At 35.0% G+C, this 13,216-nt stretch overlaps 1 protein-coding gene across 1 annotated transcript in view; it reads left to right on the top strand.

The window, feature by feature from the left end:
- The window catches only part of LOC149800851 (uncharacterized), an 84,380-nt gene that overhangs the window by 13,556 nt on the left and 57,608 nt on the right, over positions 1-13,216 (top strand). The window contains exons 2-7 of the mRNA XM_089954864.1: positions 1,072-1,154; positions 1,632-1,669; positions 4,240-5,152; positions 7,819-7,889; positions 10,079-10,153; positions 10,705-10,824. Coding sequence (XP_089810990.1) covers positions 1,072-1,154; positions 1,632-1,669; positions 4,240-5,152; positions 7,819-7,889; positions 10,079-10,153; positions 10,705-10,824 — 1,300 coding nt within the window. The remainder of the gene's footprint in view (positions 1-1,071; positions 1,155-1,631; positions 1,670-4,239; positions 5,153-7,818; positions 7,890-10,078; positions 10,154-10,704; positions 10,825-13,216) is intronic.

The raw sequence follows: 13,216 nt of genomic DNA, 5'->3' as shown, positions 1-13,216 counted from the left end.
ACTTACAGCATCATTTACGTACTGGGTTTCAATTTGTTTTCTCTGTTATCAAAACTATGCACGGCAAATGCAAATGATTCTTCCACGTTTTTAATTTTTTTTTTGTTGTCGCAATACTTTCTTCGTTAAATTTATCAGTTAATTCAATTCTATCTCTTGCTTGTTTTGGTTCTGTTTCTGGTATAAGATCCTTTATATCGGCTACTTCAGTACGAAGCTGGTCAATGCCATTAAGTATTTCTTGTGTTTGTGGTTGATAAGTAGCACCAGCTATTTCACCTGGAAGTTCTCTTAGAATATTTTTTTTGGTGGTATTTTTTGTTTTTTCTACTATTTTTCTTGTTGCTTTAACAGTTTGCTCAGTTGCTCCAACGTGGGAAGAAGACACAAGGCAGCTTTCGTAAACGGATTAAATAATTGTTGTGCACCATCTGTAAATTCCACCTGTGACTCCTGCCGCTCTTGTAGTCGTTGCTTCACAGAATCTCGAACAGGGAGATATTTCTTAATTGCCTCTAGTCGCTGTCTAGCTAGTTTAGATTTGTGAGATTCCATTATTGATATAAAAATGATTTGATTACTCACACACTACATTAGCAGAGAGGGTGACGACCAACAATGAGTGTCCGGGTGAGTAAACAAACACGCATACAAATTTAAAAACAGAAGCGACAAAGATAAAGTAACAAAATGAGAAAACCCAATTATGGAAAATCTCGGTCGGTTAGAGGCTTTGGTTTGGCATTATTGACCTTGTATTTTTATTTTGCGTAGGAAGTTTTATTTTCAAAAATAGACATCCCTAAAACTGGTCTGTTCACCCTCCCTGCTGCTTATCGACCTTGAGTTGTTTCACTGACAAACCCCTAATGATCATATAGCCAAAACAATAGCATTTATATAGATTCTGACCAATATTTCTATAAATACGACTGCATATTATATCTGTGTCAACGTTTACCTTTTGAGCCTTGGGTTGCTCGTAGGGGTAGGGGTAGTGGGATTTTTAGGATATTTGGAATATACAGTAAAAGGCTTGTGGATTTGCGATTATAAGTCATTCTATTTCAGCAACTCCGAATAGCAATGGAAGGAAAGAATGAAACAATGAACATGACTGTCAAACCATTAGACCGCCTGCAGAGACCTACTAGGTGAGCACACACACACACAGATGTGTATATATATATATATATATATATATATATATATATATATATATATATATATATATATATATATATATATATATATATATATATATATATATATATATATGTCATTCGCATGTGAACAAAGATAAAAAATAATAAACTATTCAAAGAGCGATTCTGTTGAAGATTCTTTATGCACGTTTTTCCCTTTTTTTTCCTTTTGATTAACATCTTCAGTTACACTGGATATCATTCATTTCACCTGTCGAAGATTTATTACTTCCTGGTTGCAACGAAAATAGGTCATAAGTATTTGACGTATTCCGTCTTCTCTGTGCCCATGAAGAAGTGCTTATTTTTTTATTAAGTTATTTAATTATATATTTTCTAATATCAACAGGTTATGATTAATTTGGAATATTTAATATAAATGTATCAGACGCAGTAAGGAACAAAATATGTTGTCTTACATTTCAGGTCAAGAACTATGGACGAGGCACCGACATCTAGAAATGGTTAGAACATTTATTTATATTTATCGCGTATGATACATGTAGGAGACATACACATAGTGCAGAGGGAAACATACATACAGACATTAAACGCTGTAATACAATCGTTTATAATTTTCACTGCCATTTTATCACACATGGTATTAATTAATGAAACAAACCCCATGCGTCGGATTCCTTTGCTTGCCTCTGCATAAAAAACCAAATGACTGAGGTTCTTTAGCTACCAAGAAGACATTTAGTACATGAAGCAATTTTTATATAGTTCAAACTGTCAAAGAAAAAATCAACATTTTATATTGGGTCCATAGGCAAATATTTATGTCATGATTCAAGATTGACCATTTTTCCGTTAGTAACAATTTCATGTCAATTTCAAATGAGATCAACGTCAACCCGTTTTATGCATTGATGTAACGAGACTATGACACTAATTGCATTTTGATATTTTCGTTTGATTTAAACCGCCATCACGACATGTAAGCAGATTCAAGGTTTAATTTTCAATAGGAAAAGCACCACTAATCTTCCTCCAAAAAATCATCAAACATAATTCTCAAACATGCCATTCCTATCCACTTTAATCACATGTAGGAAAACATTGTCTAAATAAACAGTTGAAACTTAAATTGTCTGTGACAACGTCATGGGGAGTGCCATTAAATCACAATTACGTTAAATTACAGACATTATGTCATGGATTTACTGCCTAAAACCTCGATATCGGACGGACCAGATATTGTGTAGCATTCGTAGATATTTTAGAATATATGCTATACGTTGACAAGCATATATCTTATTTTTTAAAAATATCCTCTCATAACTTATATCTTTTCTTATATTTTTGTCAGTGAAATGGGTTTTAAGCTCAAGCTTATTTCGTAACTAATGATTGATACGGTATAATGTGTTTGTATCACAAGTGTATCAAATTCTACATTAACAAACATTTTAACGGCACAGCTTTGAAAAGACCTTTCATAGTACGATAAGAGTTTACATACATACCATACATACATACCATACATACACAGAAAAGGATGAATAAATATCGAACATTGTATACTGCTGGATATCAACCTAAGGTCTGAATGATGTATTATGGGAAATCAATTATTTCATTTTTTTTAAAAAACTACGTTTTGTAAGAAAATTACAATAAAAACGTATTAATAAGACGACCCTTAGTAGTTTGAGAATATCCTGCGGTTAGTAGATAAATATAACTGTTTTACTATCAGCACGACAAAAATCTGTTGATGGCTTGCATCAGAGGTGGGCAAACTTTCCAGTGCAGGTGCCGCATACACAAATTTACACCTTGTCGCGGGCCGCATAGTTCATTAAGTAAAATAATTAATATTTGAAATAGCAAAAACAAAAGGTTTTTCTAAATAACATCATAATTAATTTTCAGTTGTTAACATGTTAATATTTGAAAACTTAAATTTAAACTTCAAAAGAAGCACATTTATTTGATCAAAAGAGTAACATAAACAGTCAGTGCGAATGATGACTTGTTCCTAGGCCGCATGAAAACCCTTGGCGGGCCGCATGAAAGCCCTTGGCGGGCCGCATGCGGCCCGCAGGCCGTAGTTTGCCCACCCCTGGGTTGCATAGAAACGGACAACTCTTGACTGCTAGTCTATCATAATTGTACAAAATAACTTTTTATATTTTCCTGCGAGTTATAGTTAAGGCGGAATTTCTGTCATCGAAAAGAACACCATAATTCACAGTCTTAACTAAACTACATTTTTCAATTTCGAGCACACTTCATTTGAATTGATCCGAACCTCACTCATAATGGAAGAAAGGTCAGTCCATTTATACTGCCTCTACCGCTCCATCAATGTTTGTTACTAAGAGAAACCTCCGTATGAAAAATAGAATCCAACTAATGCATGACATCCAAGCAAACCTAAGATTTTCGTTTTATTTTGCAATTTCATGGTGTTTGTTTTTGTAATCATGTCGTTGTATATTGTTTTTATGTGTTACCTAATATTACAAAGCGCTTTGGACTTCTGAAGATTAGGCGCTGTACTAAAATCTAAATTATTATTATTATTATTATCATTATTATTATTATTATTATTATTATTTATTATTTATTATTATTATTATTATTATTATTATCATTATCATTATCGTTATCATTATCATTATTATTATTATTATTCACCAAAATAGTAAACCTATTTTAAAAGTAATTATCTGCATATTGCATACGTCATTAATTAAAGTTTTAGGCACTGTCTTTTCTATCAACATAATTCGCATGCATCTTCAGAAGTGTAGTACATAGCTCAGGGAAACTGAACAAATTAAAATCAGTTTCTCAAAATAATTATTCCATATTATAAACTGGCAGTGCTGAAAACATTGGGGGTATGAAATTTAATATCGTCTGTTTGTGTCTGCCAAATTCATCTGATATACTTATCAACGAGTTTAAACAAATTGTTTTATAAATTTGTTGCAAATATATTGCTTTATTATATACTGGTTCCTAATTTTTATTAGTTAATTCAGAATTATAAGGTGCAACTATCTTAACCACATAATTACAGTGCGTGCAAGGACAAGATACAAAGAAAGTATCAGTAAAGGAGAACGTTTCAGTTTACATGGTGATAATAATTATGACGTGAAATTCCCTACCCTGGTCAACACTCTTAACAAGTTGGTGAATCGTATGGACACCCTCAACCATCGACTTGAAGCAGGGAACCTTGGGTTGTGTGCTCATCCATGTAATCACGAACAAAACAGAGATAAGAGTGACTCCGCCGGTTGCGCTGACATCTTGGAGTATGCAGACGACAATGAACCCAGTACACTAAAATTTACAAATTACGGAAAGCTTGAAACGCAAGAGCATGTTACACATGCTGTTTTGATGCAAGACAGAATGCGGATCACACTACAAGATGGAAAATACGAGAGAAACCCATTGGAGCCTTATCCTTTGCCACAGATCCAAAATAAATCAGCGAATGTTTCAGAACAGAAAAGCCATGCAACAACTATAGGCATATCGACAGACGAAACTTTTAGCAACGGTAAAAATCATCTTCACGATGTACCGAAAAAGATGGATATTAAACAGGTCCGAAATGAGACCGTTGAGCAAGGCAGACCTATCTCATCTGCTACAGTTATTTATACTGATTCGTCTGGACTGAAAAGTACACAAACAGATCCTACAATGGACAACAGAAGGAAAGATTTTAAGAAAGGTGTGCAGCTAATCACTAGAAAAAATATGAATGTGAAACCCCAACAGCAGACAAAAAACAATACGAATTTTAATTCTGGTTTCAACGTCAAACAGAACGAAGGTGCATTGTTGGAAGAACATTCGAAATCTGCAGACAGTCAGATGAAAGAAATGAAGTCATCCCCAAACATCCGTCCAACTAAAGGTCACGAAGATGCCGAGAGCAACGTTGTGAAGACTGAGAATTCTGTGGATCAAGAGAGGTAATACGTACATGGAAGAATTTATTTCTGACACTATTTCATTTTTACAAATAGTTTTTTTATTTATCTTTTTGAAGTACGAAAAGAGTATTAAAATGTATCCTTTAATAATAAACTAATCTAAGAGAAGTAAGAGCAACAGTTAGCTATTGACATCAATCTGGAATTCAAAGACTATGAACTATGTTGAAAAAATTAAATCATAACGGCACAAGTAAAAAGGTTTCCCAACGTTACGAGCTAAACAAGCTTTCCGTCAGGTGAAAACTAAAACAATTTGTATCTACACAGCAATCATAAATAAACGCAGCAAAGACAAATTCTTGACTTCTACATGTCTGACTGACCGAGAAATAATAACCAAAAGATATAAATAAAATAGAAGAAAGAAAGAAGGTACAATTAATAAACGGTCTCGAAATGGGCAAACTACATATCTACATAACATCTACAAAACTGCTTTACCCAAAGGAGGGATTATCGCCCTTACCATGCACAGAAGCAAAGTGTTTTCACCTAATTCCAGGCTGGGAATAATGAACAGAAAAATCAATGCCATTTACAAAGAGTACGGTAGAAATTATATCCCATTTATGTTATGCATGGAGGATTCAGCAATTGTGTTAAGAACATGGTGTAACGGGATAATGAACAACAACAATGATAATAATAATAATAATAATAATAATAATAATAATAATAATATCAATAATAATAATATCAATAATAATAATGATAATATCAACAATAATAATGATAATATCAATAATAATAATAATAATAATAATAACAACAATAATGCATGTAAAGCGTTAAGGAATGTTTACTTTGGTAAATTTTAACTAAAAAATTGAATACGTCTCAAACTGATGCCTGTATGTAGTTTTGATAAGATTGCATCGGAAGGTTAGACTTTTTCAATTAGACTGAACCCCCATGAGTTTTCAGTAATAGTACCCAGTAGTGTTCCTTGCATATGTGTTCTATATCCACCCACCCCAGGTTTGATTCAGTCGGTATTATTTTGAGGGACTCTACTAAATGTCCAGATGATTCAGACGTTTAGAGGATTCAGTCTTGAGCTAATACTTCCGAATGTTGTAAGTGTATGGCATCAGGTGATGACTAACCACGATTTACAGCGTTTCCTTGGTTTTATATTACAGGTTTGGCTAATAGCCTCCTCGATATATTTATATACATAACCCATCCTCATAAGGTGCCCAAAGGTAGCCGGATTAGAGCACATGCGTTTGGTCCGAACTCACGTGTGGTACTTTTTTATTACGTGCTGGTGGTGGCAGCTGATTGGGAATAGATACTGGTGAGAGTCAGCTGGTTTTGACTGTAGGTCAGTTTCTGTCTTCCCCTCCATGAGGGAAGATTGGGTATCCAAATATACGTTGGATCTGTTTGATGGCTATGACCAAATTTAATCTTATAATGGAAGTTATTAGCGAATGCAAGAAATATTTTGAAATTCTTTCCCGTTTTCCGTTTCAGTCCATTTTGATTCTCTGTTGTCATTGAAACTTACAAATGTATATGGTGCCTCATTGAAAATATTTTATTCGAGTTTTCTCAAAATTATATTGGCATAGGAAGGTGCCATTTTAGTGCCCACTACAGTACCATTACCTGAATACAATGTTGCTAAACACAAGAACATGTATTAAAAGTTATACCAGATAGTTTGTAGGCCGAGTAGGGACAGTTCAACCGTCACATGCTTCCCTGCAAGTTGTGACACGTTCTCTTTGTGGGATGTTGGTGCATAAGAAATAGACGTCCATAGTTACGAAGAATGTTATCTGGAAATTTTGTTTTCGGTGTTTTGTAGCCATGGTCATTTGTAACAAGATTGTATTATGGCCTTTTCCCCCCTTTTCCCCCCACAGTATTGAGAAGGCAATAATCACTGATTTTACATTTGTTTTTGTGATGGTTGTTTCGGGAAACGATTGCTCCCTCTTCAATTTCCCTTCTTTGTATATTTTATGGAGGTAAGTAATTATTTTGTCATCAATGTGATATGTGGTATGCATAGCTTTCAACGTCTTAAATAGGGTTTCAGAGTGTCCAGCTGTGGGGTTATAGCAGAAGTTCTTATAAAATCTCTTCTTTGAATGTTTATGTTAGCTCAGCCATATAGTCAGGCGTAAGTCTGATTAAAATCAGATCTTCACTGAGTCATTTTTTTTTGTGGTGAATTTTGAATTAGCCAATGAAATTGCAGCTTTCAAAACTCTTGACAGTGAATCAAATCACTTGGCACACATTGATTCGCTTCAGCTAATCTGCTCAGTCTCCCAAAGGCTAAGATATCAGGCTTCATCTAATTGGCTGATAAAATTAGCGATTATGGTCATAACATAGGTCACGAGAACATAGTCCCTGAGCCGTCGTGTCAGATCTTCACGTAGGACAGTGAAGATTTGACTTTAATCAGGTCGAGTCAGCCATATTCATGACAAACAACGCAGGATCCCTTGATAATACTTTCTCCTATTGCGCATTTTTTTAAAAAATATTAAATGGAATGACTTGTAGATTTAATACATTAATTTTGATTTCTATTTAATTCAAAAATAGTCTGCACTGCAGTATTGTGTTATGGCAGGACATATGTTATGGCCTCTTGAAATAATGATCTTTCCATATTTCAGTGAAAAAAAAGACACTGTAACTATATCCGGACCTGTTGTCTCCCACACCACACAGACCCCTAAAATTGCAAGTGAGTGTGGTCTTTTAATCATATATAAAAATAGAAACAAATTCGGAGAAAAAAGAAAATCTCATGAAAGTAACGGATATATAATCAAGTAGAGTATTCATGTTATTGAGTAAAAAATAGAGTCAGCTTCTCCGTTATCATGGTTACTTGGCTACCTAGGTAAACCGAATTGAACATCGTCACATTAACTAAAACCTTATATATATATATATATATATATATATATATATATATATATATATATATATATATATATATATATATATATAACTGAAATACATTTGCATGTTGCTGTTGTAATGGATATAAAAAATATTTATAAAACAATCCACCGGTGTAAAATGAATCTGTACACGTCGAACACGGGTGTAAGAGTGCAAATCAGTTAGAGTGACTTTACAATGTGTCGTTCTTCACGTATGCGCAACACGATGCGAACATATGGTCATTATTGTCGGCATGGTACATGCAAATAGCAGCAACCATCAACACATTTAATAATTAAACTGAACGTGGGAAGATGACAGTATGAAATGTGATCCCATCGTTCCAGTTTCACAGTAAGACGCTTCAAATAATAGGCTACTGCACCCCATCCCATTAATAAAATGAGCGGGAAAGAAAAGGAATGTTTAAAGATGTAATATTTTTCTTTACAAATGCATCGGTAAAATTAATAATTGGAACGCTTATTTAGATAGTTAAAGTTATGCCCAGGAACGCTTTAAATGAAAGCTTATTTAGATAGTTAAAGTTATGCCCGAGAACGCTTTAAATGAACGCTTATTTAGCTAGTTAAAGTTATGCCTGGGAACGCTTTAAATGAACGCTTATTTAGATAGTTAAAGTTATGCCTGGGAACGCTTTAACTGAACGCTTATTTAAAGTTATGCCTGGGAACGCTTGAAATGCAGAAGCATCAGAGTACTTCCTCCCACAGGCCGTCACTGTAGTTCTATCCCACAGACACATTGCTGTTAACGCTCCCCCAAACGATATTTCTGTATCGGCCCCTGTGGACATGCCGTTGGAGTTCAGAATAAAAGGAAAACGTAATAACTGACGTCAGGACGTACGAATCAACAGACATATGAGTATGACTGATAACAAAAGCTGAAAAGAGCTTATATGCAAAACTGGTCAATCTTGAATATAACAAACCATGTCTCTTCTTACTCGTGGCTTTTTAATTTGGCAAATTCAACCTTTTTGCGAACGTTGCATAATGATAAAGTATGCGTAAATATAAGTTAACAGTAGATTAAAACATTCATTTTATTACTGTATCACAAGGGTTTCCAACCAAATAGGAAACTCATGAAAAGGTCACAATGGTTTCCAGCGAGCCTGAAACTCATGCAAAGGTCACAAGGGTTTCCATCCAGTCTCAACCTCCCTGCAAAGGTCACAAGGGTTTCCGCCAATCTGAAACTCATGAAAAGGTTATATTGACTAAAAGGTCAAAACTGCTAGATATTAAAGCTTTGTACGAATAATATGGTCTATTATTTACAACAAGAAAAATACATTAAAGTGATGTCCGTTTGCTCTGTTCCATCGATTATTTTGTGATTCTACATATAGCTTTCATGCAGAAAATCTCTCCAGGAATTTTGTATAACTCAGGCCAGCAAGTTTTATTGTTTCTGGTCACGCACATATACTGTGAGATAATAGGGTGATGAGTGCCTTTAAATCGCTCATTTTAGTCAGTCTTGGGACTCGCATTATAGAGATGACACTGCCGTTTTGATCTCGGCTTAGCATATTATAAGCATTACAATAGATCTGGCTTAGGAATAGGTACCAATACAGCTTAGTTACAATAGACCTGGCTCAGGAATAGGTACCAACACAGTTTAGTTACAATAGACCTGGCTCAGGAATAGGTACCAACACAGTTTAGTTACAATAGACCTGGCTCAGGAATAGGTACCAATACAGTTTAGTTACAATAGACCTGGCTCAGGAATAGGTACCAACACAGTTTAGGCATCCACCAAGTCTTATCAGGCTAAACCTAATCTCAAATCCCATCCAACACTCTTCATTGCTACGACAAGACTATAAAACTAAGGTTTTAGTTAATGCGACGAACTGACGTGTGTATAATTATGCAGGATTACAACTCTTGTTATCTATTGAGAGATGGTAGTGACAGTTATTATTGTTATTTATATTCCTTATAGATGAATCCATCATGCTATCGAGTCATGTTCCACAAGAATATTGGAACTCTCTAATACAGGAAACGCATGAAAAAGGTGAATATGTCTGTCTTGTAATTAATTGACAGTATCTTAATTGCGGCTAAGATTATATATATATAGTGTGTGTGTGTGTGTGTGTGTGTGTGTGTGTGTGTATTTGTGTGTGTATGTGTGTGTCTATGAGAGAGAATAAGAGTTTTGTACTAGTATGCATGTTTTGTTTTCTTCATGCCAATGTGAGCTTAAAACATGCAGTTTTATAACCTAACTTGATTTCACTTTTTTAAATATAATGTTCTAAATGAACACAAATTCCCCGTAGATAAAGCTGTTTTGCTATCCTTTTATTAATATTCTACTTACAAATATTTGATATTGATTATGTAACACTACTCAATGGAGGCGGCGTTCTAATTTCAGAGGGGACACTTTAGACAGTATTTTGAGTCCTTAATAGTAGCAGTTACCTCTTTGTTTGAAGTAAGCAAGCTCTTTTTAAATTCTAATATAATATACACTGTAAACATGACGGACATATGAGACTTTTGTGTCTTTGTTTTTATATATTCTTTCTACGTAACTACATATGTGTTCTGTACTTACAGCTCAGATACTAAAGGCATCAAGGTCCATAGGACTTAATACAATAATTTGTCTAGATACATCCGAATCAATGGCTGAATATTGGGGCGATATTCTTGAATTCTTCAGGAACCTCATCAGCGGTAAGATTTTCATAAACCTATCGATAAACAAAGCATCCAACACAAACACCTTCTACAAATTTGGACAATAAAAAGCGCCGCATGCGACAAGGCTCTCCGATCACCTTTTGAAGGGTATTGCAATATATGCCCTAAGTCACAGCGAGTAAGATTGCGCTATTCGTATATAATGTTCTCTTCTCCAATAGCCTTGTCTGAGGTGCGAACCTCAGTATTAAAAGTACCAACCTCAGGTAAGATTATGTGCTAAACCAAGATTGAGTAGATGGTAGGACGACGATTAGCGTATAGAATGATAATGTTTACTACCAGCTTTGAGCAACAGCCGGGCATCTATATGTTGCATGAATTGTCGTTTATGAATAAGGATACCAATTTCATCTAGACAATAATAGAACTTATTTTGGAAATCTTTTATCTTGAAACATATTTAGAATATATCAGGTGGTGTGTCTTCTCTTCCAATTAGTATATAACAAATACTGAGCACCGGTTTTGGCTACCAAACAGGACGTCACTCATATTAAGTACCAGTCGTTTCTACTAAACAGGACGTCGCTAATATTAAGTACCAGTCTTGGCTACCAAACAGGACGTCGCTAACATTAAGCATCAAACAGGACGTCACTAAAATTAAGTTCAGTCTTGGCTATCAAACAGTACGTCACTCATATTAAGCACCAAACAGGACGTCACTAATATTAAGCACCAAACAGGACGTCATTAATATTAAGCACTAGTCTTGGCTACCAAACAGGACGTCACTAATATTAAGCACCAGTCGTGGCTACCAAACAGGACGTCACCAATATTAAGCACCAAACAGGACGTCAATAATATTATGTACCAATCTTGGCTACCAAACAGGACGTCAATAATATTAAGCACCAAACAGGACGTCACTGATATTAGGTACCAGTCTTGGCTACCAACCAGAACGTCGCTAATAAGCACCAAATAGGACGTTACTAATATTAAGCACCAGTCGTGGCTACCAAACGGGACGTCACTAATATTAAGCACCAATCTTGGCTACCAAACAGGACGTCACTAATATTGAGCACCATACAAGACGTCACTAATATTAGGTACAGGTCTTGGCTACCAAACAGGACGTCAATAATATCAAGCATCAGTCTTTGCTACCAGACAGGACGTCACTAATATTTAGCACCAAATAGGACGTTACTAATATTAAGCACCAGTCCTGGCTACCAAATAGAATGTCACTAATATTAAGCACCAAACAGGACGTCACTAATATTAGGTAGCAATCTTGGCTACCAAACAGGACGTCACTAATAAGCACCATACAAGACGTCACTGATATTAGGTACCGGTCTTGGTTACCAAACAGGACGTCAATAATATTAAGCATCAGTCTTTGCTACCAGACAGGACGTCACTAATATTAAGCACCTAATAGGACGTTGCTAATATTAAGCACCAGTCCTGGCTACCAAACAGGACGTCACTAATATTAAACACCAAACAGGACATTACTAATATTAAACACCAAACAGGACGTCACTAATATTAATTATTATATGCTCATTTTTTCCCGTTAACTTCACATTATCAGAATCGTTCAATATTCCCCGATACTGAACGTGCGCGACAATACACATATAGCATTCACGTAAATAAATTAACTACTTTCTATTGTAAACAAACAATGACGCAGACGCACTTTTGATTTGTAAGCAAATCATATACACTCGCGTGAGAGGCTGTTTACGTTGTGGTTGTTTAAATTTTTTTTCTGAACGAAATGAAACATGTTTCGTGGACTGCAAAAGCCAAGCTGTTTTGGCACATTCCGCGTTGATACAATGTTGCGGATTTAGGCTAGCTACATTATGTAAAAGACGGAAGATTAGGTCCTTACAACTAACATACAAGCGACAAGGCATATACTGTCTTCTTTATCTGGTAATAAGAATGGCAAAATAAAATATACTTTACAGTTTTACATCCTGAATTTCCTCAAAATGTTTTTTCTTAATTCTGCAAATCCGAATTACATGAGCCATGTCATAGGTTTTCAATCTGGATTATACATTTTGAAAATGTGCTGTAATTTCGATGATAAGTGCAACTGCATCCTCCTTAATGCAATCACAATGAAATAAGCATTAAATTCCATAGCGTCTTTTTGATAATTGCAATTGAAAGACTTCATATTTTCCCACATTATGATTTAAAACATTCAGTGACAGAAACAGAAACACAGACGTAAACACGCTTCTCCGGCGCCAGTTCAATCCGATGTATTTCATGTATAATTTACACAGATGAATCCAGTCCAAAATCACAAACTTTCGTCGAATCGAAACAAAATATCAAAATATATTAATTCCAGATCAAATAGAAAAGTTGTTGCAATGCGCAT

The sequence above is a fragment of the Sinohyriopsis cumingii genome, chromosome 4, assembly GCF_028554795.1.
Source record: "Sinohyriopsis cumingii isolate HCF-2022 chromosome 4, ASM2855479v2, whole genome shotgun sequence".
NCBI lineage: Eukaryota > Metazoa > Mollusca > Bivalvia > Unionida > Unionidae > Sinohyriopsis > Sinohyriopsis cumingii.
Note: the sequence above shows the minus strand (reverse complement) of the source record. Positions and strands in the feature narration are given on the sequence as shown.